This window comes from Ambystoma mexicanum, chromosome 3p (genome assembly GCF_040938575.1).
Source record: "Ambystoma mexicanum isolate Mex_15411 chromosome 3p, UKY_AmexF1_1, whole genome shotgun sequence".
In the NCBI taxonomy this organism is placed as follows: domain Eukaryota; kingdom Metazoa; phylum Chordata; class Amphibia; order Caudata; family Ambystomatidae; genus Ambystoma; species Ambystoma mexicanum.
Window position 1 is genome coordinate 530,629,121 of NC_090925.1, and position 27,418 is coordinate 530,656,538.

General features: G+C 47.4%; 1 protein-coding gene across 2 annotated transcripts in view; it reads right to left on the reverse strand.

Moving 5' to 3' along the window:
• The window catches only part of LOC138580591 (protein-glutamine gamma-glutamyltransferase 6-like), a 282,038-nt gene that overhangs the window by 37,682 nt on the left and 216,938 nt on the right, over positions 1-27,418 (reverse strand). For both annotated transcript variants that reach the window (XM_069651253.1, XM_069651254.1), the window contains 3 exons: positions 7,383-7,688; positions 1,948-2,105; positions 289-422 (listed from right to left, as the gene is read on the reverse strand). In XM_069651253.1, the coding sequence (XP_069507354.1) occupies positions 289-422; positions 1,948-2,105; positions 7,383-7,688 (598 nt within the window). The remainder of the gene's footprint in view (positions 1-288; positions 423-1,947; positions 2,106-7,382; positions 7,689-27,418) is intronic.

The window sequence follows — 27,418 nt, forward strand, 5'->3', positions numbered from 1 at the left end:
TTTTCCACAAAGGGGCCCAGTGATGCAGAGCTCAGGAAAGCAGGGGCTGCTGGAGACAGGTAAGAGGCGTGTTAAGTATTTAACAGTAAGAAAAAGTGTATTGCTGTGCCCGTGTACACCCCTCTCCCACGAAGTTTGTCAGGATAATCCCCCCACTACAATTAGTTTATCCCATTTTTGGTTTGAATAAAAACCAAATTCATTTTCCAATGACATCCAACATTTTGACCGTTTTTTGCAATTATTTTCTTTTGCCCTTTGTATACAAAAAATAATTCTTTCACTCACCGTTTTTTAAATTGCCTTTCTATCAGACCACTACCTTCTGCAACCAGAGAACAGCCTATTCCATCCTCAGAGAGAGGATTGGTGAACCCGACCTCGACTGTAACTGGAATGTCCACAACAGCATTTCCATGGACCTGCACATTGACAGATAATAGACATGATTGTTATCACAAGCAATGGTCGTGAGTCGATCAGTTTGTACACTGAAAAGAGAGTATCCTGCTGCCATAGAATCACACGTGCACTAGGCTTTCAATCAGACAAAAGGTGTCTCATTACGCAACTTGGCATTGTCTACTGCTCGATGGAAAGAGCACCTATCACTTAGTGGCTGGGAGGACCTAATACAGAAGTCATCTGTATAGGGCAGGAGCCTCCTAAAAGTGGGCAAATGCCAGCTGAAGTTGGCTGGGGAGCTGTATTTGCCTAGGTGCATATTCCTTCCACATACATCCCCACTTGTGAGTATCTAATTACTATTAGTACCCGGCGAGGGCGCAATCAGAATGAAAGAACCATTCTGATTGGCCCTCGCCGAGTCCTTACCAGGCCGGGAATCCCTCTATCAGTATTCCACGGCCTTTGTCCCTGGTGGGGGTTGGGGGCGTGGCAGCCCCTCAGCCAATGAGGATGCTTGAAGCAGGGCCATCCCCGCTCCGAGCCCCCCCACGACTGAGAGGCTACCTTCGCCCCCTGCCGGGGACTGAGGTAAGGCGCTTTTTTTCCCCTCCCCTTTCCTCCATCCTCCCTGCCCTCCCCACCCCACTTACCTTCTATCCCTTGGTCCACGGTGGGGGACGAGCAGCCTCCTGCCGTGTGGAAACTCGGAGCGGGGCCATCCCTGCTCCGAGCCTCCACACGGCAGGAGGCTTCCACCGTCCCCCTCCGGGGACCCGGGTACTTTTTTTCTGTTTTTTTCCCCCTTCCCCCCCTTCCGCCCCTTCCGCCCTCCCAACCGCACTTACCTTCTTTTTTTTTTCAGGAGCGGATGTGCTGGAATTGCTTCTGATTTCAGCGCGTCCGCTCCGGATGGCCGCCATGGAAAGGGAAAACGGACTCCGTTTTCCCTTTCCTGGTGGCCATTTTCTAGGTCTTTTCGCTCAGGCCTATAACTATGGGCCCTGGGGCATTACCTGAACTGGTAATGCCCTCGGCGCTCGGAGCATATTGCTTTATTATTGAGCCAGTGTCATAAAAAGTAACATCATCTAGATTTAGAGAGTTGTTTAACCATTCTAAATCTGGGTAGTTTTTCGTGTAGAGTCACAAAATCTCTCTTTGAGAACTCCATCCTGTGGGAGTGTTCCAGGGAACATCTACCAAAGGGGGGAACGCCATACGCCCCCCCTCACCCTGCCCATCATGGAGATGTCTGCCTAGTGGTTCAGTGGCAAAGACTGGTGCAGGATGGAAGATGAAATTCTCCTCTCTTTTTAATCGCTCACCAGATTGGAGCAAGATTACACTTTGTAATCTCACACAACCAGAAATGCTGCATTGTATGGTAAATTCTCTTTGAAAATGCAGATGTGTGACGAGTAGATCAAAGTAAATGCATTACATTATTAATTTGGTAACATATGTAGGAAATGCTAGCAGGTGTCTTTTATATACCTGTTTAAAATCCCTAAACCAAACAGGATATAACTAAATTGGTACCTGAATGACAAGAGGAGGATTTTCCAGGGAAATATCACGACGCACCAGCAATTTCCGCCCACTCTCCTCTTCACACACAGCTGCTACTTCAATAAGGTTGTCACTGGTCAGAGACTTTTCGTATTCGGAGTATGGTATTTCCAGAGGAAATGTCATCACTGTAATATAAAAATAAATATCTGTGCAACACTAGCAAGAAATCGCCAGGAGGCTGCCATTTTAGCCATTCTATCCTGCCTGCCAAAGATAAATAGCTTTGATTCAAAAAGGTTTATGGGGGCGTCCAGTAAGACGAGTTTCCCCCTCCAAAGAGAAAAACAAGCACTGGCAATGCCAATATTTTGGGCGTTTAATGTTGTTCTTTGCATTTTGCGTTTATAAGCACCAGTGTGCAAGGAGGAGAATGCAACGTTCCAAAGGAGGATGCTATAGGGGGTGCAGGTGTGCAATGGAATGAGAAGTGGAATAGAGCAACGGAGGAACCAATTGATTGAGAGCGCCGATGATGAGCAAGAGGAAATATGAGCGAGGAAGGTAGAGAGAGTAAGAGAAATAGTGAGTGTGAGAGTAAGGGCTGAGAGCAAAGGTGAGAGTTGGAGAAGACAGAATAAGGGGATATGTTCAAGAATGCCAGAGAAAGGGTGACCACGCATGCAGGGAGAGAGAGTGAGCGTAACAGCGTGTCCAAGAAGAGAGAGTGACAGCACGTTCAGGGAGAGAGAGAGCAACAGCATGCATAGAGAGAGAGAGCAACAGCGTGCACAGAGAGAGTGACAGTGTGCTCAGAAAGAAAGAGCAACAGCATGTGTGGGGAGAGAGAGCGAGAGAATGTGCGGGGTGACAGCATGCACGGGAGAGAGTGACAGCGCACACTGGGAGAGCCAGAGCACATGTGGGGGGAGAGAGAGAGTGCAACAGCACACGCAGGGAGAGCAAAAGCATGCATAGAGAGAAAGAGAGAATGACGGCCTTCGCACCAACTGACCATTGTAGACACTTGTTTTCACTTTTTGCTCAATGCGAACATCGACCTAAATTGATTGCCACAGGTGTAAAACTGCTGAACAACGTTGCAAATTATGCGAGCCCGCGAGATAAGGCAAACTGTCTAATGCGCAGAAACGTTTTCCAGATTGTATACTTTGGGGAATTGCGTGTGATAACTAAGGCTGTCCAGAATGAAACTTTTGTAAAGGGCGAAACCAAACTACCACCCAGAGAAAAACACTGAGAATTTCTCTTGAGCAGCAAACAAAAAAAAAAACAGTTCGTTTTGCAAAGTTTGTCCAATGTCTCGGAGCGAAGACTCACTAACGCAGATGCAAACCTCATTGTGAATACATTAAAAATGCGAGTAGATGCACACAGCAATGCCACAGAAAAAGACACAATGCACGTGTTAGATAAAAGTGTGAGCTAATGATTTTAAAAGATGCTTTGCGGTGTGATGAGTGCTGCCATTGTGGGATTATTTGTGGTGAGATGGTTGGAGCACTAAAAGGAAGTCTATTAAAATATTGTTAAGAAGTTGTCACTCGTACCCTCTACAGAACGAACAGCACGTGCGTCTCGAATTCAGTCTCGTTTCTGACCGTGCCTTGTTAGATGACGATCGTTCCCATTTTCTTTGTGGGAGCTAACAGAACTACTGTCCTTCAGGGACGTCATTTCACCAAAATGCCTGGGATAGCGGAAGTGACATCACACAACCCTTGACCTCTGATGACATTACAGGAAGTGATATCATTTGACCATACCCCAAAGCGATATCACAGGAAGTGAGGGAACACGACCTTTCACCCTTTGACAAAACAGGAAGTGGCATCACATAGCATTGTTCCTATGTACACTGAGAAAATGTTTTCGATATCACTATAATGTCATGTACATTTCATATAAGAATGGATCGCCATATGTATCATTAAGATCAGTGTGTATAGACCCATATTAGCAAATGACTGTGAATGCATGCAGACGTCCATGGTCAAATGATAATGATGTGTTATTATATAGCACTTAAGCTTGAGCGATTTATATAGAACAAATATACATACAATATCACCCAACCTGTGTTGGTACTCATTTATCGACCTCAGAAGGATGAAAGGCTGAGTTGAGGTGTTTAGGGACTAAATCAGTGACTCACCCCCAGAAGTGTGCCTGAATGAAACCTTTAATGAGTCTCACAATTATTGTAATGAATTCCAGAAAGAAAAATGATTTGGTATTCCTATTCTTTCTTATTTAGGATCACTGCTTGTGGAACCCCTGTTCTATTTATTTATTTATTTATTTATTTATGAGGCCAGAAAAAGAAAGCCAGCCACTACAGAAGCAAATAACCACATGGCACTGGCCACAGCACAGGACCTGGCATCAAAAAATAAAAAAATAAAAGTAAGTTATCTTTTTTTTAGGGGTAGCAAGGGAGATGACAGGGGTAGCAAGGGAAACATCAGGGGCCGCAGTTGTGACCTCCGGGGACCCCTAAATGACGTCCCCGCTGTCCTTCTACCTAAAGTTTACACCACTCTCCCCAGTGCAGATGTCTCCCCAGAAGGGCAACCCATGCCTGGTGAGTGAATGTGACACCATTTGACAAAGACCGTAAGCAAGCGGGAGGAAATGCTTGCTGGTAGGATTGATCCATGCCAATGAGGTTCTGTGGCAGCTTTGGAGTGAACGTTTCTATGGCACTACATATGGACCCTTTGCATAGGGTGAATACTTTCTGGCAGGAGTGTGTCAAATACATCATCATCATTGTCCCCACAGCAAAGGATGAGAAGTCATGTCTGGTAAACGAAATCAAGAAAGAAAAGCTTGCTGCTTTTTCTCTCAGACTGTCAAGTCAAAAGGTCTGCTGAGAGCTATAGGGCGACAGCTCAGAGGCAACGTGCTCGCCTTGGAAGCAAGACTGCACTGAGCAACACAGGTTCCATCCCTGGGTCTGCGCACCTCTGGGTATTGAGCGCGTTATAAATAACCTCTCATATCGTATAGCACTGGGACTGTATGCTTGAGGCAAGTTGCGAGCTGGGTGCTACATCGCTGAGTCTGTGGATTACATTATGGAATTCTGGAAAGTCTGGTGTCCCCATAAATAGACCCTTGAACCAATTTGGGTAAACCCATCATGACACTTTTAGTATAGCTATTCCTATCACATTTGAGTTGGAGCCCTTGGCCCCATAGGCATTAATCTAAGCCCCATCCCGGCACTTCTCACTCCATGTGCTCTATTTGACCAATATCACACGTCTCATTCTGGGAAGCAACTTGATTACATAGTGTGACTACGTGAGATGAGTCATCGCCAGTGGTGTAGAGAGACAGGACTCCTCAGGCTTTCAATAACTGATCCACTAGATCTTTTTTATTCACTCTGTGCATCCATTGAGCACCGAGTCGCCTTCGAGAAGCAGCGGAGCGAAGTAGCGGAGTGCTGTGCCGGAATGTGCTGATAGGAGTGCCGGTAAGGAGGCACAATTTACAGCATGGCTGTACTACATACAATTGAGCAATAGGAGCAGTAATTAGTGGTGAGGTGGTGCTGGTTGGCAGGTTACATATGGATGTCTATGGTGCATGAAGGAGATGTTCCTTGAAGAGGGGTGTCTCCCTTGAGCTCCTTACAGAATTGCATAAGGTCTTAGGAGGTTTCCCGTGGCAGGGCTCCACCTCCTAACATCTTCATACTTTCATTTGCAGGTCATCCCAGAGCTGAGCTGCAGGACAGAATTCCAGTGTGGGGCTGGAGGAGGGGTAGCTTTTTGTAGCATGGACAAGAGGGAACAGTCATGCTTTCATTTTCAGCGTGATGCCATGGCGGGGCACAGAGGAAGAAATATAGATTCATATTTTGAAACATTTGGTATATGCAAATGTGATGTGCAGCAAAGAAACCTTTGTAGAAAAACTGCAAATTAAAAAAAGCAGACCAAGTAGGTACATTGCAAGAGTACATCTGGAGTATACCCACTTGGTGACAAAATAATCATGGAAATATGCAGACTCTGATGATGTTCCTACCTTTGCACTGAGGTACTCTGTCTTAGTACATGAACATTCCGCTGTAACCCTGGCATATTCAAGTTCGCCAATTCTAGAAAGTCTTGCATACGTGTGCCACTTCAGAGCTGTTCCTTATGAAACACTTTTCGCCCTCCCATGTCAACTATACCTTGAGCTACATTTTCTAAAGTGCTCTGGAACACCAATCAGGTATTTAGCTTGTGCTCTAGATAGCAACAGCAAGTAAACAAAAAGGTACAACTTCAGGGAGGGGAGCATAGCTCAGGGGAAGCACACTCGCCTTGGACACAAAGCATCACTGTGCTTAGAGCATGTAATCTGGCATGAAGGGTGTTATTAAAAGAAATATATATATATATATATATATATATATATATTTGTTTTTATTGTAAATAGTTGAAGTTGCCATTAGTTAAATGCCTGGTTGTCTGCCAAGTACTGTGTGATGCACTATAGCAGTTCTGGATATTAGAATACGTGTTCAACTATAAAGTGCTACTCGCCAAACATCTGAGTAACTAGGTAGGGGGCTTCTAAAGGCTAGAGCATCATCATGACGCTGGCATCTACAATAAGGCATACAACTGAGTTGCCTCTCGCAAAGGTGCACCACAAAAGAAGACCCAGTAGAAATGGGAAACGCCACTAGCTGAAATTTCTGAATGACTGCAGGGCACACACACTTTCATTGACATATTACCTTACTAGAAGCGTTTTATATTGGGCCAATGCAATTGGAAAACGCTCTGTGAATCAGACATAGGACTCTTTAGGATATTTTGGTAATATTTCAATGAGACTATATATGTTTGTATAGTTACAAAAAGCAATGCTTCAGAACAGGAATATATTATAAACATACAATTCAGTCGACCACCATTTTGGAAATGAAGTGCAAGTGTAAGATATATTTAGTTTACAACTGTGCTTTACACTTGGGACTCGCCAGTACAGTGGTATGATGGCAAAGATGGCCAAGCTATTGACATCCCCTTGGTAACCTTGGTTGATTGTCAAAGGCATTTTGAGGATTATATCAACGTGGCGGGGAAGGGATGATGAGGTGCCCGCATATAAAGGGCTGAATGACTGACAAAGCACATCGTTTAGCATCCATGATAGCTACGGTCCCTTGGCACTGAACCACTTCAGGAAGAGTACATAGGTAATACATGCATAGGATTAATGTAACTATTTCAAGTCTGCACTTCATAGTAAAACCACAATTTAGTATTGTGTAAAGGATGCGCCAATGCAGATTTTAGAGTTAATTAGTGCAGGTATAACATCACTTTCAGGCTTCAGAACACACACAAAACAGAAGATAATGATGACCACACGAATGTTTTTTCTTCCACTCAAATAGGCAATCAGCAGAGTAGAATGAAGTAGGATCTTACCTTCATGGGGGTCAAGAGTGGCATATCCTTCACTATTCATTATCAAGGCTTTGGGCTGCCTATTGTGCAGGATGGAAGAGCAACTGAAGTTCACCCGCACAGTGTTCTCAACAGGAGTCAGGTTTATCAGAGTCAATGTGAGATGAAGGCCCTGGCCAACCACAGGGGGCTTCAAAAGCTTCATTTTAACAGAGATGCCAGGTTCCTCATCTTCCTCTGCCCCGTTGTTGATCCCTCCTTCCGTCAAGGACTTGTCAGGAACCATTTTGTTGGCCTTTTCAAACACCTCTCGTTCTTTTTCAGAACCTGGGGGTTAAAGGAACGATATTCACAACGCACAAGCATTCCCATGTCTCAGTCATGTTTTTCTTTACACTCTATTCATCAGTTAGTCCGATTAAATCCGTCCAACCCACTTCACGGACAATGTATCCCACTCTGGCATGGAGCTGTCTTAACAATATTCTTTATGGTTCATGTTATAGCATCGCCATTTACTAAAGATGCATGAAGCCAAGCCGTAACCGATATTGTGTAAGCATTTCTGGATATCAAATAATTATCAATAGTGGATTACCTCAATTATGTGCATCTGGTTTGGAGGCTTTGTACACTGAAAATTGAGTTGTTCTACACACATACAGCGCATTGACATTAAGTATAGTATTAAGTATTATTGGTGAGAATATAAGATTTTGCTAAAGGGCAGGAAAATCATTTATAGACCTGTGGGTGTCGGAAGAGCATTGGCAAAGAGCAACACCTGAAACTGAAAAGCAAATAACTCCATTGGGTGTCAAGGGGCACAGGGGAGCTAAGGAAGAGGAATACTGCACTGTGGGAGTTAGAACGTGATTTCTCTTTTCGGTCATTCACAGACAGTTGTTAAATGAAAAAGGCAACATATTGCATGCCCATGAAACAAGTGGTTTAAGAAAGCTTTGATAAGCACCACGCATGGGGGGCAACTCTGATAAACAACAACAAGAATTCAAAGAATGGTACTCTGGACAGAAAATTCTGCAAGGCTGAAATAAAGGATATACAGGAGACACTTAGAATAAATTGTTTAATTTGGCTACAATTGAACGGAATCTGAAGATTGGCTCGTGGAGACTCTAGAGAGAGGGGCCCGGTACCTTCAAACACTTAAGGGAGCTGACGATCGTCCTGGGGCATTATCAATGCAATGGGAGCCATTCAAATGCCCACAGGAGACTTATGAACCAAACAAATAAACTAGCTGTGAAATTTTATTTGTATTCGTATTTATTACATTTTATATAGCGCTTTAAGCCAAAGTGCTTTACATGAAACAACAGAAATACATAAGAAGCAGTAAAATACATATCATGGCTCAAGGAACCAAGAACAATATATAGAACAATTTGTAGAGATCATTGGAGTACAACCTGGGTAGTATGAAGTAGGAGAGAGGTAGTAAAGAGTGGTCAGGAGGTAGGTTGGAGTAGGTGTGATTTCAGAACTACAGATCAAGCTACTGATGTGGCAGGGTACGAGTTTACTATGTGTTTGGCATGGAGTCGATGGAAAAAGGGAATATGTTTGGCAGAGTACCCCTTTTTAGAGATGGAATTACTGTTATCATTCTATTTGTTAATAAAAATCAAAAAAGCCAGGGCTTTCCAACTTTTCTAAGTGGCAGTTCATCACACGGCCCAGCCCAAAGGTTGAGACTCACCCTTCTAATGGTCTGGCTCATCCTCCTGGCGAAAGTACCGACTGAGGCCATCTGCAGTGGAGTGCGGCAAGCCAGGTTTGTGTTCGATGTCCATGTAGGGATATCCCTGATGGGGATATGGTCCAATTCAGTAACCTGGGTTCTCTTGCTGCGACGATGAAGTGAGAGCCAAATATTTAGGGTTTCAACTTGCATATCACCCAAACTACTGCAAATTCCTCCTTATCAATGGTGGCCACTTGCGCTTTCGCTTACTCAAGTACCTACTAAGGTATACACAAGGTTGTTCTACCCCTTCAGAGTCCAGTTGCACTAGTACTGCACCGATGCCAAATTCACAAGTGTCTGTCTGGATGATAAACTCTTGCCCAAAATCCAGGGCCTTTAGAACTGGGGCCTGGCACAGGCCATTCTTCAAGTTCTGGAAGGACGACAGACAGGCAGGGGTCCAGGTGATAACTTTCTGCAATTTCTTCAATGTGATGTCGTTTCAGGGAAGGGCAAGTATCTAATAAAAGGCTGGTAATAACCTGTGAGGCTGAGGAAGACCCTTTCCTGAATCTGGGTGAGGAAGTCCCAATATTTTACTGCATGGACTTTGGCCTGCAGAGGCTGTTTCTTACTGCCACCTACTTGGTGACCTAGGTAAGTCACAGTACCCTGCACTATCTGGCACTTGGACGGCTTGCTAGTCAAGCCGGCCTTTCTGCATGGCTTGAAACACCTGTTCAAGATGCGGTAGATGGTCTTGCTGAATACCGCCATGTGGTCTAGGTGGGTGGCACTGAAGTCTTCTAGCCCCATTAGGATCTGGTATACTATCCTCTGGAAGGTAGCTGCAACATTCTTTAATCTGAAAGGCATAACCGTAAACTGATAGTGCCCATCTGGGGTGGAGAATGCAGACCTCTCTTTTGCATGATCGGTCAGGCTGACCTGCCATTACCTGGCAGTGATGTCAAAGATACCCATAAACCTTAAATTCGATCTTAATTATGTTGATGCAGTGCTTAGCCGGTCAAAGAGCTCATCGGCCTGAGGGATGGGGTGCAGGTCTGTCTTTGTGACAGAGTTGATCCCCTGATAATCTAGGCATAAGCGGACCTCTGGTTTCCCGCCACTGAACTTCTTAGGGACCAGTACTAATGTGCCTGCTCTGGGGCTGTGGGATGGCTCGATCATCCCCACGGTCAACATCTTGGAGGCTGCCTCCTTGTTTGTATTTGTATTTGTATTTGTTTTATTTGTATTGCGCACCTTGCCCCAGGCCATCTGGGCGCATGTTTAAGAGGCAGTTACAAGTTACAGAAAAAAGATACAATATACATTTTACAGATATTTACATATAGTTCAGAGCAACGAATATACCAGAAAGGAACGAATCTAGGTATACAGTAAAAACAGTCTATGTACAGTGAGCAAACAGTAATGTGGTTAACAGATGTAAGGATTATAGGGAGGAGTCTAGGGCATCCCGTTCATGTAGCCAAAATTTGGTTTTAGCTTTGAAGGAGTGGTTGTCAGGCATGTTTCTGAGAGCATTAGGTAGGGTGTTCCAGAGCTTAGCCGCAAGGACTGGGAAGCTCGAGCCACCGGCTGTCTGTAACTTGAAACTAGGAATAGTCAGGGTGTGAGCCTGAGACGATCTTAGTGGTCTAGTTGCTGTATGTTGTAAGAAGCGCGTGGATAGGTAGGCCGGGGCTGCGTTGTTCTGGTCCTTGTGTGTTGGAACAAGTGCTTTGAGGGATATGCTGTGAGTGATGGATAGCCAGTGCAGGCTACGTCTAGTGTTAGAAATGTGGGAACGGCTGGGAATGTTGAGGGCTGCCCTTATGGCGTTGTTCTGCATGACCTGAAGTTGATCAATGTTTTCTTGACTAGTCCCTAGGTAGAGGGTGTTGCAGTAATCGATTTTGGACATGATGAGGGTTCTGGCGAGTATCAGACAGCTCTCTGTTGTCTAAAAGGGGCGACATGCTGTAATCAATTCACAGGTTTAGGATGACGCTGAGACAACTGCGTTGGTTTATCGATTGAGGGATAGAGTGGAGACTAGATATATTCCAAGTGTTTTTGTGACGTTGGAGACTTTGATATTGTTTCCGTCAATGATGAAGGAATTGTATTTGGGGTCATGTTTAGTGAGTTTGTATTGAGAGCCAAGAATGACTAATTCTGTCTTTTCATCATTGAGGCAAACCCCATGATGCGCCATCCATGCCGGGATGACAGTGTAGACTGTATTGAGTGCTTTAGCATCTGCTACATAATCGCCAGTGATAGGGATGAGTATATGGGTGTCATCCGCATAATTAGTGTAGGAGACATCCAGATAGTCATGTATATCAAAGAGCGGTTTAGTAAATACGTTATAGAGTGTGGGAGATACACACGTTCCTTGTGGAACTCCGCATGGGATGTGGGCTGGATCAGCTGTGGCTATGTGAGAGAAGACCCTCATCGTTCTGTTAGCCAGAAAAGAGCTGATCCAAGATGCGGCTGCATCAGAGAAGTGGGCTGCAATTTTGAGGTGGTGGCAGAGGATTTGGTGATCAACCAAATCAAAGGCTGCTGAAAGTTCAAGGAGGAGCAGGAGCGCCAGTTTGCCCTTGTCTTTCAGTTCCTCGATTTGGGTTTTCAAATCAATCAACGCTGTCTCTGTACCGTGTCTGGGACGGAAGCCAGATTATCTAAGCCCTAATAGATTGTTGGTTTAGAGATATTCTTGGATTTGGAGATAGGATGCGCAATCCAAAATTTTGAGACGGTAAGGCACCGTGGTGATGGGCCTGTAGTTAGAGCGGTTACTGGGATCGAGGTTCAGTTTTTTGATTAAAAGGATGACCCAAGCATCCTTAAGGTTGTCAAGTACAATGCCCGATTTGAAGGAGGCATTAATGAATGAGGTAATAAATGGGGCAAGGTCACGTGCGGCTTCCTTTATGATCGGTGCATGGCAGGCGTCGCCTTGGCAATTGGAAGGCTTAAGCTTTGTTATAATAATTTCGACATCCTTGATGGTGAGGGGTGAGAAGCTGAAAGGTTTGAAAGAGTGTTTAGGAGTAGGTGTTTTGTAAGATGGAGGGTTACCCGTTGAATCGGAGAGGTGGCTTTTTTTAGTATAAATTTTTGCTTGGAGCATGGCAATTTTGTCAAGCAATGCCTTTTGAACATTAGAGCACCATTCCATGTTTGGGGTGCATGTATCAAGAGGGGAGACAGGAGAGTCCAGTTCCTTAAGAATCTTAAAGAGTTCCTTGGTATTTGATTGGGCTTGAATGATCCTTTTGTTATAAACTTCCTTTTTTGTAGCTAAAATGGCTTCTTTGTAGGTGAGGGAGGTTACAGTAAGGTTGTTTTTGTTGACTAGAGAAGGTGAGCTTTTCCAATGAGCCTCAGCTTTTCTTTTTTCTTTGCGCAGATCGCGTAAGTGCGGGGTAAACCAGGAATTGAGGTGTAACCGCGGCTTTTGTTTGTGTAATTTGAGGGGGGCAATGGTGTTGAGGGCTTTTAGCATGGCACGGTTGAAAGTGTTTACTAGCACTGTGGGGTCGGAGCATGTGGTGGACACCGAGTTCAAAAGAGGAAGGATAAGTGGGAGTAATTTCTCAACCGTAATATCCTTTTTGTTGCGTGTGGAAGTGGGAGGGGCAAGGTTAGCTTTATCTATGGGTGGACTGGAATTGATGGAGAATGATATTTTGTGGTGATCAGACCAAGCGCATGGCGACACGGAGGTGACGTTGAGCGCACAGTTCATGTCAGAGACCCAGTCAAGAATGCGACCCTTGATGTGGGTGGGCTCAATGACATGTTGGGTGAGACCGAAGTCGGTAAGGACTCTTTCTAGGTCAATGGCTTTGGCGTCATTCATATATTGGTAGCCTAGATTGAAGTCTCCCAATTTAATGATCTAAAAATTGGGCTTAGTGCTGGTAGCTAGGATAGATTAAATGTCCTCTGCGAATGAAGAGGTAGGGCCTGGAGGCCGTAAATGAGATGTACAGTGGCTGTGTGATTGGGTGAGATCGGCAATTTGATAGACAGTAATTGCGCAGAAGGCAGCCGCGGGCTATTGGCAGCTCTGAGGTTAAGCGAGCTCTTAAATATGAAGGCTAGTCTACCCCCCTTAGTTTGATTGGTGTCCCTGTCACACCTAATAATGGAATAATTGTCAGGGATGGCCAGGGTCAGGGAAGGGCCGGACGCTGCATGCAGCCAGGTTTCTGTGTGAGAAAGTCGAGGTTTTCTGTGACAATGAAATCTGCAATATCTAGGGCGTGTGCTTGGACGGAGCGTGTGTTGATGAGCGCGCCTTTGAGTTTAGTGACAGTGATGGCATTGTGAACATGAGGAGGAGAGTCAATTTTAGGAGCCGAGTGGGTCGTGGTTTTGTTATGGCTAGAGTTGGAAGTTTTGTAGAGCATAGGATTGTTCAAATGGTAGGACCAGTGATGACATCTGGAGGCTAATCTTTGTTTTCTAACTGATGAGGCACATGGTTGACTGGAATGGTTAGGTGAGGTCAATGTGGCGTGGTGAGGCAATGGTGGACAATTGGCAATGGTGTGTGCCTGAGATAGGGAGGAGCACAAAACCAGATTCAATGTGCCTATGGCAGGCGCCATGTGGTGACTAGCGAGTGTAACTATGTTGTTGATTTTTGAAGGTTGGTGGAGAGGAAGGTGGTGCAGGCGTGATCCGAGCCTGGAGTTTCTAACGATAGTGGGGCATGGTTGGTTAGGTGTAGGTTTGGTGGTGAAATGTAGTAGCCAGAGGACCGGTGCGTTGACATAAGGATTAGGACCTGGCATGATGAAAGTGAAAGGTACTTCGGGAGATGATGTTCTACTAGTTGTGGAAGTGGGCGAAAAGTAGAGCTGTGAGGTGAAGGTAAGGAGCGGTGACCAGGTTAGGACCTGAAGGGTGAACAATATGTATGTGATGAGATGTTGAGTGGACGGGGTTGGAAACTTTGGTGCAGTCTCAAATGAGGATGAGAGGTGAGAGTGAATATCAGCGGTGCAAAGCATTTTAAAGGCAAAGTCAAAGGAAGAGTGAGGTAGGGGGAACTGACGTTACCTATCTAGGCAATGGGACAGTACTAGTTGGGCAGGAGAGTGCAATAAGATGTAAGAAAGGCTGGCAAGCAGGTACAGATGCCGGCGTAGAGAGGCGGCCAGTAGATACACTATGAGTATGCTGTGCAGTGTACGAGTCAAGTACTCGTAAGTCACAATAGATACAGTTTGGTTTGAATAGCAGGGCACAGATGCAGAAGGCAGTGTACGAGTCAAATACACATATGTCACAATGGATACAGTTTGGTTTGGCTAGCAGGGCACAGATGCAGCAGGCAGTGTACAAGTCAAATATTCATAAGTCACAATGGATACAGTTTGGTGTGGCTAGCAGGGCACAGATGCAGCAGGCATTGTACGAGTCAAATGCTCATATGTCACAATGGATACAGTTTGGTTTGGCTAGCAGGGCACAGATGCAGCAGGCAGTGTACGAGTCAAATACTCATAAATCACAATGGATACAGTTTGGTTTGGCTAGCATGAACAGAACCGATCAGGAAGCACGGTAACAGGCTAAGTAGTAGGCAAATCAAGTTATTAGCAAGTGCATGCAAAGGAAAGTTGGCCACCATAATGATAGTGTGGGCAAGCTTTACACAAATACAAGATGAGCTGGTGAGAGGGGCACATAATCACGGATAGTGCTTGCAGTTTGCCTATGCTGGTAACAAATGTGAGGCATTTCGTATGAAAGGTGATTAAAAGGCGCAAATCAGCATGGAGAGGTGGACAGTCGTGAGTGACAGGCGTTACGAGTGCTGTGACCAGGCAATTGTCCGTGCGCCGGGGCCAGTGAGGCTGTGCATGTACAGAATGTCTGTGGTGAAGGTGGCATATAGCTCAAATGAATAGAACCTAAGGTGTGCTGCAGGGCGGTGCTAGCTGGCTGGAGCAGGGCAGAGCCAGTTGTATCAACGTTGGTGCTTGTGGATGCAGGTGTCAGGTATAATGGTGACGCCTGACCATTGTAACCCGGGGCTCACAGGCGAGGAACAGGGCCTTTTCCCTCGGGCCTTTTCCCGAATGCCGGCTCCCGCCTACCGGTGCAGGGGATTGGACAAAGAGTAATCAGGTTGCTTAGCAACCAAATGCAGCCTCGTTTTCGGCCCGCGCTGCGCCTGCCATTTTAGGGTCATGCCGCGTGGTCGGGACAAGATGGTGGATCGCCACCGCAGATATGTGCAGGTGCTCCGGTGGGGCTCTGGTGGCCAGCAGAGCTTGGATGGTAGGCCCAATAGAGGTGAGAGTAGGCTGTTTGACCAAGCGATCAGCTCACCAGTGCAGAGGATTCCGTTGTTGCTGCATCAGGAAGGTCAGCCAGCATAAGTGGAATCTGCGGCTTGGAGCTTCTGGGGTGCTCATGGGGACAGGGGAGGGCTCCAGCCCTCTCACCCTTTCAGGTGAGCAGATACAGCAGAGTGGGGCTCACTGGGGAGGAACAGGGCCTTCTCCCTCGGGCCTTCTCCCGAATGCCGGCTCCCGCCTACCAGTGCAGGGGATTGGACAAAGAGTAATCAGGTTGCTTAGCAACCAAATTCAGCCTCGTTTTCGGGCCACGCTGCGCCCACCATTTTAGGGTCAGGCCACGTGGTCGGGACAAGATGTTGGATCGCCACCGCAGATGTGTGCAGGTGCTCCGGTGGGGCTCTGGTGGCCAGCAGAGCTTGGATGGTAGGCCCAATAGAGGTGAGAGTAGGCTGTTTGACCAAGCGATCAGCTCACCAGTGCAGAGGATTCCGTTGTTGCTGCATCAGGAAGGTCAGGCAGCACGAGTGGAATCTGCGGCTTGGTGCTTCTGGGGTGCTCGTGGGGACAGGGGAGGGCTCCAGCCCTCTCACCCTTTCAGGTGAGCAGATAATGCAGAGTGGGGCTCACTGGGGAGGAACGGGGCCTTTTCCCTCGGGCCTTCTCCCGAATGCCGGCTCCCGCCTACCGGTGCAGGGGATTGGACAAAGAGTAATCAGGTTGCTTAGCAACCAAATGCAGCCTCATTTTTGAGCCGCGCTGCGCCCGCCATTTTAGGGTCCGGCCGCTGATCGGGACAAGATGGTGGATCGCCACCGCAGATGTGTACAGGTGCTCCGGTGGGGCTCTGGTGGCCAGCATGGCTCAGATGGTAGGCCCAATAGAGGTGAGAGTAGGCTGTTTGACCAAGCGATCAGCTCACCAGTGCAGAGGATTCCATTGTTGCTGCATCAGCAAGGTCAGGCAGTCCTTGTCAGACATCCAGTGAATCCTACATTTCACCTGTTTACTGTTCCCAGAGTGGAGTCAGTGAGAATAGCCCAGCGAACTGATCCAGCAGCCACTGGCTGTCCTGCCATTGCTGTTCATTGAGGTCTGGAGAGATTTGAACTTCCTCGAGAGACCCAGCAGTGGGCTCTGTATGCAACAAGTAAAAGAGAGGATCCGTCTTCTCCTCGGTCTCATCATCCATAGCCAGAGCCATCACTAAGTCATCCCGGCTGTAATGGGGTTCAAGCCAGTTGACATGGAAGACCTGATGCATCTGCCTCAGTGTCTTAGTATCAATGAGGTAGTTCACCTCAGTGATCTTTTCCAGCACCACATAGGGCCCAGTCCAATTGTCGTGCAAGTCACTGAGTTGGATGGGCTCCATGGTCACGAATATGTGGCCTGGCATGTACCACGTCATGGCGGCCTTTTGGTCATGTCAGTGCTTCATGAGCTCCTGGCTGGTTCTGGGTGCTCTTTTCCCTATACCTAGCCATCCTGGATCGAAGGTCAAACACATAGTTCACTATGTTGTGGGAAGGAGTTTGGGGATTGCTGCTCTATCTTTCTCACACCAGAGTTAGCGGACCCCTGACAGGATGTCCAAACAGGAGCTCGAAGGGACTGAACCCAACACAGTTCACTGGCACCTCCCGGTAGGAGAACATGATGCATGACAGAAGAATATCCCACTTTCTCCTGAGGGGCTCTTCCAAGCCACTTATAATGCCCTTGTTGAAGCACTCAACAAGCCTATGGTTTGTAGGACTACGACTGCATCCTGCTCCAGAAAGCCGGCAGGTGATGGCGGCCCCCTTCAAAGGCCGACTTCTAAGGCCAGATGGCTTTTTCCCTGTCTAGCCCTGTCCGGCAATGGCTGCAGGTGAGCCAGACCACTTGGCCTTGCCACTACATCGCTGGTGCCCAAATCCACTTAGGAGCGGCTTGCTAATGTATTGAACTTGCTCGCACTGTTCTCTGATCTATATGCCCAGCATGCTGAAGCACTAGGTAAGGTATCCAAAGCCTCATGCATACTACTTTATGACCCTTCCTTTGTGATTATAGCCACCCCTGCACTTTTCCTCTCCCTCCCGTTGTGACTATGGGCAACTTGGTTGTAGATCCATGCCTTCCACTTTAGTGATGCTGACACCCCCTTCAAGAATCTCACCCTCGTCAGAAACCTACTTCAGCCCTCATACTACCCAACTACCTCACCTTTCCTGCCACTAGCTCATTTTACAGAGCGCTGATCTGCATGATGCTGGTATGGAACTGACACGTCCTTGGATGAGCCTCACTGTTCATAACTGCCTCCTACTCTTCTCTTGCATCACACTTTGCCAGCTTAAACCTTTACTAGAGCTGCTCAACACAGGCCTGCCCCTTGCCACCTTGTACATAGTTCACCAAATCCCCTCTTGTTTTTCTACTCCCCTCTACCCTAACCCACCCCCTCCATCCCTAACCCTATTGCTACCACTTGACAACTGCGCTTTCTACCTAGGTGCTCCCCCAGGTACCACATCCTCATGACCTTCCACCTATGAACCCAATTTGCCAATTCTGTGACTAAAATAACTATTGTGACACCACACTCCAACAATTCCTGACTCTAATGCCTCATACAGCCGAAGTAGCCCCCAACCCCACCATGCGTGGCTTTGCCGGCGTGTGACACATTTTTACTTTTCCCCACCTATATGACTTTCCTGTAAACCATATGGCTGCCGTGAGACCATATTCTAGTGCTTCCTGACTCTTATACCTCATACAGCTGAGGTGGCTCCCAGCCCCACTGAGTGAGGCTTTGCCTGCATGTGACACATGTTTGAGTGTTCTCCATATGTATATATATGCTTACTGCGATCCTGCATGCCCACTGTGCTTTAGAAGGATCCAGTAATCTGACATGTCCAAAAACCTCTTGTCCTGCAGACCCACTTCTTGCTTATTGTACCACATTGGAAATGCTCTTCCAGTCCCTACCTTGTAATTGTTGTGCAACCATATAATATATAAGCTTACCTTGTAACTGTTTTGCAGCCGTCTAACTGATCATCTGCCTGCAACTGTAACTAGCACCTAGATGGGTCAGGGTTTTGTGTGGTGCGATAAATGTAAAAAATCAAATAAATAAATAAAATAAATAGGTGAAAGTCAATGGAAAACTTGTATGTTACACCACACTCATCCCACATTGCCTTCAAACAGTCCGAAATAAAGTTGGATCACCTGTCAAAAATGACTTCTTTAGGGAAACCTACATGAGAGAATATGCAGATGAGAGCCTTTGCAACTACAGGAGCTTTCATGCTTCTCAGGGAGTAAGCCTCGGTGTACCGGGTTGCATAATCTATCACGACAAAGATACACTGGTTGCCCGAGGTTTGAGGATCCAATGGACCCAAAATGTCCATGCCTATCCTCTGAAAAGGGTGCCAAACCATGGCTAGTGGAATTATGGGGACCTTTGTGGCACCACCAGCTTTGCTGGATGCTTGGCAAGTGTGGCAGGACCAGACACATTCTTTAATCTTTGACCCAATTCAGGTCCAATGGAAATGGACAGCCAGTCTGGCGGTCGTCTTTGCCATTCTGAGATGGCCTGCCAATGGAATGTTGTGAGCCAAGAACAGAAGGAAACTTATGTGGCACTGTGGAACCACCAAACGCCGGCTGGCACCCGCCTCAGAATCCTTGGGCTCACTGTACAGGAGATGCTTCTCCCAGTGCACCTTAAACATCCTAGGGGCTTTCCCCTGGGCCTGCTTCTCTGTCCAACGATCGGCCAACGTTGGGCAGTCTCACTGTGGCTGGCAAAAAATCAGCCTGACTCGGGCCCCCAGCTGAGGACAAAGAGCTTAGCTTGGGGAGACCCTTGAGGTCTGAAACTACTGTTCGGTTTCGACACTGGTAGGCAACACTGAGGTCACTGAGTCGGTTGACACCACAGCAGGCACTTCAGTGGCCAGTAGATCCTCTCCACCAGGAACGGAGCAGGCATCTCTGTGTACTCTGGATCTGGTTATTTGCTGTCATCAGCCAGAAGAGCTTCTGGACCCATGGCCACCAGGGCTTCTTCCCGCTGCCTCCTTTTTCCTAGATCATGTGACCGCGGCAACGATTCCTGCTTCAGGTTTATAGATTCCTAGTAGAGTGTCTACTGGAATGGCATCTTTAACAACAACGCAGAGCTAAGAGGTTTCTCCCCTCCAACTGAACTCCCTGAGAGCCAGTGAGCATTAGGAGAGACTATCTTTATTTATATTTTCTTTAATGTTATTGTTTGTTTGCTTGGCGCTTGTACAGCAAGTGCAATACCATTTCAAAGCACCCACAGGGTGAGGGGGGAAGGGCGTGAAATACATAACAATAACAAAATAATTAATAAGAGCAGTGGAGGGAAAAGGAGGAAGGGCAAACCTACTATGCCTTGTGAGTATTCACAACGTGCAAGTGCAGCAAGGGAACAGGGCAGAGGGAGTAAGTGCTAGGGAGTCTGGGCTCATGGGTGAGCCACAGATGAAGTGCTTGGGTAATTGAGTGCTACCTGGCCAAGGGCCAGGTTAGGAATAAGTTTGATCCTCAAGGGTGGAGGGTATACCAAAGCAAGTACTGAGGGAAGATGGGAGTTGGGCCTATTCGGTGTGGGAGGTCAGTGGCCTCCCACACCAACTTCACAGCAACTGTGGAATTAGCAGAGAAGAGAAGAAGGGAAGGAGGAGGTGAAGAGGAAGGTCTTGAGGAGCTTCTGGAATTTAAGAAAGTCCTGCTCAATGCACAGAGGCAGGGGAGGCTGTTCCACAGAATTAGCTGAGGAAAGCGATCGGCCTCCTACCCTCTGTTTAGTAAAACACTTTATACACAAAGAGTTGGTGCCAGAAGAACAGAGTGATCTAGAGGAAAAGTAATTAGTAAGATAAAGTTGAAAATAGTGTGGTGCCCAGGCCTTCAAAAGAAGGAGCAGGGGGAGAACCCAGGTTGGAGGCTATTGCAATAGTCAAGCCTAGAGAGAACCATGGCTCGGGTAGCGTTCAACATCTGGGGGAAAGCGAGAAAAGGGAGAATTCCTTTGAGAAGGAAGAGCTGAAAGTGGAACTTCTTAGCAATGTCCTGAGTGTGAGGGAGGAAGAAGAGAGAGGAGTCAAAGATGGCTCCAAAGTTTCTGGCTTCAAAAGAAGGAGCAGGGGGAGAGCCCAGGTTGGAAGGCCAGAGTGAAGGGAAAAAGGAAGGAGCAGGGGTCTCGATGGGAATGATCTCAGTTTTACAAGCATTGAGCCAGAGATTGTTGGAGGTACACCAGGACTGGATGGCTGATAGGCAGTCACGGATGATGTAAGTGCCAGGGTATCAGCAGGAAGTTTGAAAAAGAGCTCTGTGTCATCTGCGTAACACTGGAAGTTGGAGAAGGAGGAGATGAGGCATGCAAGCAGAGCAAGTTAGATGTTAAACACCCAAGGGGAGAGGACAGACTCCTGGGGGACACCACAGGTGAAGAAGGAAGTACGAGAGGAAAAGGTGCTCAAGATGACTTGGGAAGAGCGGTCAGTAAAGAAGGATGTCAGCCAGTCCAGTGCCCCTTCCGAGGTAGCAATGATATTGTGGAGTATTTGTTTGAGGATGGATTGGTTGACCATGTCAAAGGCAGAGGAGAGATCAAGAAGGATGAGGACAACAAGAGATTTGTTCCAGACCATCAATAAGTTTGGTGTGTGAGTTGAGTTGGGGCAATGGTAACTTCTCCATCAGATTCCCCGGAAGGGGATGATGGAAATAGGGTGGTAGTTGGCTGGGAAGGTAGGGTCTGTTGAAGGTTTTTTCAGGAGTGTGTGCACAAGGGAATGCTTAAGGGAGGAGGGGAAAGATCCAGTGTCAAAAGAGTGATTGCAGAAATCAGCGAGTGCGGGTGCAAGGGAGCCAATGGTATACTTGATGGTTCTGGGTGAGCAAGGGGAAGCCTGTTTAGAAGAGACCTTCATGAAGCGGACAACTCTGGTGACTGCTTCAGGTGTGACAGGGGAGACGGAGGAGAAGGAGGATGGAGGAGGGTGAGGGGCCAAGGGAGGCAAGGGGATGAGGGATGGGTTGGTAGGGTGGCTAGCAAGGGTGTTCAGGATGTCCTGAGTTTTGGTGTGGCCAGTGCATTGCAGAGGGCCTAGGAAGGATACTGAGTTCCCTGCGAGTCTTGAAAAGTTCAGCCATGTTGTTGGATGCACCGGAAACCCCTGCCGGTATGTGGGCTCTTTTCTTGGTGTGGATGGAGAGTCTATATAGTCTTTGGAGCTGGTGGCAGGCCGGTTTATCAGAGGGTGAGCCTGAAGTTTGCCACTTCTGTTACGCCGCTCTGCAGTTTTGTTTCAGGGTCGCAAGTTCTGAGTCATACCAGGTGCTAGGCTTAGAGGCAGGTTTCAGGTGGATCCTCATGACTGGGGCAAAAATGCCAAGAGTATTGGTGATGGGAAGGTGGAGGTTGCTGAGAGCAAAGCCAGAGGCAGTATCAGAGGTAGGGGGTTGAGGGGGAATGAAGGTGGAGGCGAAGGTAGCATCTGACACTCGTTTCATTGGGCGGATGTTAGTGAACGAGATTGGCAGGGCTTTCTTGGGGGGTGACCAGAGGGCCAAAGGAACCCAGGTGGGAGGAGAGGAGAGAATGGTCTGACCAAAAGAGGGGAGTGACTAGTGGAGGAGAGAGAGAGAGGTCAGAGTGTATGAGGGTGTCCAGAATATGTCCAGTTGAGTGGATTGGCCCAGAAGGGCGAATGGAGAGGGAAAGAGAGGTGCACAGGTCAGTGAAGAGAGTGGATGCAGAGCCAGGGGATGTTGAAATCATCCAGGAAGAGGTGTTTGGAGGAGGATGAAAGCAAGGAAGAGCAGAAATCAGCCCATTCAGAGAGGAACAGGGTGGTGGCACCTGGAGGCTTGTAAAGGGTAGCAATGGTCAGGGTGGAGATGGGAGAGATGACTAACTTGCAAACCAGGCTTTCAAATGAAGGGTAGTGCTGGGCGGGTAAAATGGAAGCAGGTACCCATTCAGGGAAGATGAAGGCAACCTCCATGCCAGTGCAGTGAGATCAAGGCTTGGACATGATTTTGAAGCCATCAGGGAGGAGGGAGTCAAAAGCCGTGACTGAGCCGGCATTGAACCATGTCTCAGTAAGAGCGAGAATGTCAAGGTCAATGTTTGCAAGAAGGAGGCAGATGTCAGCAGAGTGTTTCTTGGCTGAGCGGGCGTTAAGAGTCGCCAGCTGGAGGATGTCTCTGCCTTTGAAAGTTTTCTGGGGTGATGTACAGGGGCGTGGTACACCTGTCAGAGGAGGGAGAAGGAGCATGGTAGAGGGAGATGCAGAAGGAAGGAAGTTAATGAGAGAAGACAGAATCCGGTGAAAAAGAAGGAAGTAGAGTTGTGGACCCTGAACCAGGATAGTGCCTGTGTGATAGACATTAACGAAGCATTGTGAGGATGAGAAGCCGACCAAGAAAACTTCACACTTTGTGCCAACATTAATGCTAGACGATGTGGAAGGAGAGAGAGTGGAGATGAGATGGGGGATCCATACATCTAGAGAGGTGACAGAGAAGAGGATATCAGTGACAACCTCTCTGGAGGAAGCGATGACGTAGGTGTCTGCGATGAGAAGTCCAGGGTTTGCACTCAAGATTTTTTTTTGTGCTTTTTCAACCGGACTTCGTGAGAGGGGGGTATAGGTGATAGTGTAGTAGTTAGAGAAAACAGGAGAGATGGAGAGAGCTATGGAGGTGGCAGGGGATAGTTGAGGAATGCAAGAATTGTGGCTGCACTGCACAGTTCTAGCCAAACCCACCAGGTGGCCTAGTGGAAATCAAATTGTTTTTTAAAAGAGCACAGATGTAATGCAAGAGAGGTGCACAGATGTTAAAGCTACACACGGCCTAAATGCAGTGACAGTGGCAAAGAAGGCATAGTACAAATGTAGAGTAGAAAGCTTCAGTAGGATTGGTGGAGGTGGGCAATGAAAGAGTACAGCCATCATTCACTTCAAGTAATGCAGCGAGCGTAGATGTCCACGGATCAAGTCTGGAGGCATAGGCATAGTTTGCGGGGGCCCTCCAGGCCCTCCTCTGCTCGGACAGGCACAGACAGGGCCTTAGATGTCGGCCATTGATGTAAGGGCCAGCTTCCGCCTGCTGGGAGCCCTGATTGGTTGATGTAGGAGTGAGGCAGCCCATTGCAGAGTGGGCAGGCTTCAGACAATGGATAGGCAGCGGCGACCATCTTGTAAAATGCATCAAGCCAGCCAAGTAAATGCAGTAAAAATGTAATGTGCCCCTTAGATGATCTGAAAACAAACGGATGTCTCAGAATCCCCTTACTAGTCTGGGAGGACCAGAGATGATCTGGTTCTGTTGCACCCTCTGTCGTCAGGCAGCAGTGATACTTGCAGCAGTATCATGAGGTTCTGGGGCTCTGCTCACGTTAATGAACATGTGGTCCAAAAAGATCTCTGGATTCCCAGGAACTGGGGCCTCGGTCGAAGACCCAGTACCTTTCCTGCTCAGGGATAATGGGGTACATTAAGCCAACGCCAGGCAGAGTGGGAATGAATTGTCTAAGATGGCCACATTAATTATGTCCTCTTCTTCCTCATCCTCCATGAGCATGGCACTAACAACAGCCGGCTTGAGTCTACCCTTTTAGGCTGTATCACCCTTCCTATGCCTCGGATCTCTGCAGCTAAGGTAGCGCTGATGCACTGTAAATGTGCCCCACTGCTAGGGGTGCCCTCAATTCTTCTTTCTGGTGCAGAGGACGAAGCAGGTGACAGGAAGTTCTTCTCTGGCTTTTGGGGCCCTTTATTAGCAAGTGGGGTAGACCTTTGTACATACCCTCTTTAAATGTACTTTTCTCAACCCCCTTTTCATCTGGTTTGGATGCAACAGCCAATGCCTTTTTCTGGATGCTAGTAGCAACAAACCATTCGTCTACGCTGGCAAGCTCCAGAGGGTCTGTGATACTCTTGTCCACTAGATGCTCTCACACACAGTCAGATTAAACATGCTGTAAATGTGTCAACTTTGTTACCTGTTACCCACGACTCCGATATTTCAGGGATTGATGTGTAAATGCCTCAAAGGGTTGACTTTCCTTTTTGTGAGCTCTCCAAAGCTCTTGCGGTATTGTTCTGAGGTCTTGCAGAACTTCCTTAGGAAGGTGGACTTCATCTTGGAATAGATAGCCCTCTATTCAGGAGTCAACTGAATAATCACATCAGTTCCAACCATTGGTAGATGGCTCATAAGGGCTGCATCCCACAAATGCTCTTCCACCTCCTGGAGGCAGAAAGCTAACTCTAGATTTTTGAACCAGTCAGAAATGTCCTTCCCTCCTCATAAGGCTGGATTAAGTCCTTGGGGAAGTGGCACCAAGACTTTCCTTGGGAGCCACCATTGGAGGCGCTTCCTTCTCCATTGGAGGTTTTACTGGCTTCCTTCTGAGCCTCAAACTCAATCTTGCACAGTATCATATAATACCTTTGCTTCTTTTCTGCCATGGTCTTGAGAGCCTGCTGTTTGCGTTCTGCTCGGTCTACTCTCCTCTCTTCCAGGAGCCAGTGATCAGCTCTTGAGACATGGCCAAAGGGTGGGGACCCATGAATCAGTGTGACATGCAGGAGGCTGGTAACCTTTGGAAAACCAACGTGCCCGCCAGTTGAGAGAAATGCCAAGAAGCGCTATCACTGTCACTCTCCTTAGCGGTTTCCATGACCCCAAGGTACATGGGCAATAGGGCTAGCAATCCAGAGAGCCCTCTATCCCCCTAGCTTTCTAGAAAGCATGGAGGATTTTTAACAGTTCAGCTTTCTTAACCTTATTGACAGAGGTCGTGCAAGACACTTGCTGTCAAGGTCTGTACAGTGTGCATGTCGAGTTCCATGGTTATACAAATACCTTGGCAGTGAAAACTAACATTAACTGCACACTATTTTTGTTTGGCTGGCTGAGCTGTAGACACAGTCTTTTTCAAATCCCACCTCTACCACCGGTGTGACGAACTGGATTCTGACCCGCAGGAACACAAGAATGAGTAGGGGTAAATTGGCCCTCTCTACAAACCAAAACACAATGTAATCATAAAGGTAAAACATGGACAGTTTAGAGATTTGACTCCTTCATCTTTTGTGGTAACGTGGGCCGAGGGAATGCTATGCTCTTAGGAATGGTGCAAAGGTGAACCATTAGTGACCCAAACAACACAGCATCACAGTCCAAAATAAAGGGAATGTCCAATCAAGGTTCTATAACAATATGTATACTTTAATTAAACACACAACGTGCAAGTTCAACAAATGAAAATGTTGTACAAAAACCCACCCCAAAGGAGGAACAGAGAAGATTGGACAGACTGTAGAAAGTAGCAATCTGAGCGTAGTTCCAGGAGTGGCAGGTAAGGTAATAACCACAAAAAGTGGGTTGAGGGAGCAGTACCTGCATTCAGTTCACTCTGGGGTTGAACATAGAAGCGAGCTCATCAGGCTCAGTTTGGGCACATAGGATAGTGGAGGCCCCAGAAGCAAGAGGGCATTGAATAGGGGCGAAGACGGGCGCTCTGTGCTGTGTGGTAGAAGGGCAGCTCTCAAGGATAGGGCAGTCTCAGGAATCCTTCACAGGAATCCTTCACAGTCGGCCAGGGCGAGTCAGGCTTAAGTCACTGGAAGGGTTCCATGAGTGATGCTCCAGTGGTTTGAGTCGGTGGACAAAGGCCTTCGAAGTGCTGATCTTGGGTGTGCTGATGTGCAATCAATGAGGCAGCAGTTCAAAAGTTAGCTGGACCTAGCCATGTTTGTGACCCCCGGTTAGAGTCAGTGTGTGACTCTCTATTCATTCGGTTTGGGTCCTGGCATTTAACAGTTGGTTCAGGCCTAGCAAATGACGAGCTTAGCCAAAACACGATGCAGTGCCGAGCTGTTTAAAAGTGCCAGCATTATTCAGTGTGGTGGAGGAGCGCAGCAACTATCGCCAGAAATGTCCCTCTCATTCCAGGTGCGTTGAACATGGAGCAACTGGTTTGTTGTGGTAGAACGGGGAGCTTCAGCTGGTCTGGTCCTCCGGTTGCTATGAGGCCCGCTCAGAGGGACTTGAGGAAAGGATGGTTATATTTAGATTATGCTCTCCCAGCTCTGGAGCGAACAAAAGTGCAGAGCCATAGGTCATGATTCACAGCTGTGCCCTAGGAGTGGTAGAGGACAGATCTTCCTTCTGTCATGGATGATTAATTCTTCACCTGAAGCTGAAGGCTTTGGAGGGTGCAATTGTCCCAAAGGATGTCCAGTGAGATCTTCAGAACAAAGCTGTGGCCATCAAGGATCTGAGAGGATCTGAGTAAATCTCTAAAAAGGGTGAAAACCCTCTTTTTTTAAAGGCACTAGTCCTCAGGTTATTGGAACAAAGCTAACCTGCCTTAGTGTTCTAATCCCTTCTCTTGAACGGAGTAGAATTGCCCCTTCTGATGTCACACCCAAAGTACTTTGCTCCAGAGGACATGGACGGGATAGGAGAGAGGAACAGTCAGAACCAAGATGGTGGAAGAATCCTTCCATTGACTAGAGTCTTCCTGCCTATCATAATCCTGCCCCCCTCCCTTTTCACTGAGAACAAAGGCCCGTAGAAATGCAGCACCCTGATGTGAGGCTACTCCTTTTGAGTGGGTGTGCTCCTTTGATGCCCTGGCCAAAGACAGCTGCCTGCTGTGTGGCTGTGCAGCTGTCTTCAGCAGCGGGTGTTACCTGGCCTCACAAGAGATCAAAGAGGAAGCCTGACAGGATACACCTGGCTGGTCAAAATACACCTCATCCTCCATAGCAGGGCTGACTCACATGAGCTGACATGTGCAATATCAATTGGAATGTGACAGTCATGACCATAAGTAGAATCATGCACTATGCATAAACTCAGGCATTGCTTTTATTTAGAGCTTACCTCTTCCACCAACATGGGTAACTTTTGATCACCATAGTTTTGGGTACAGGTGGGCA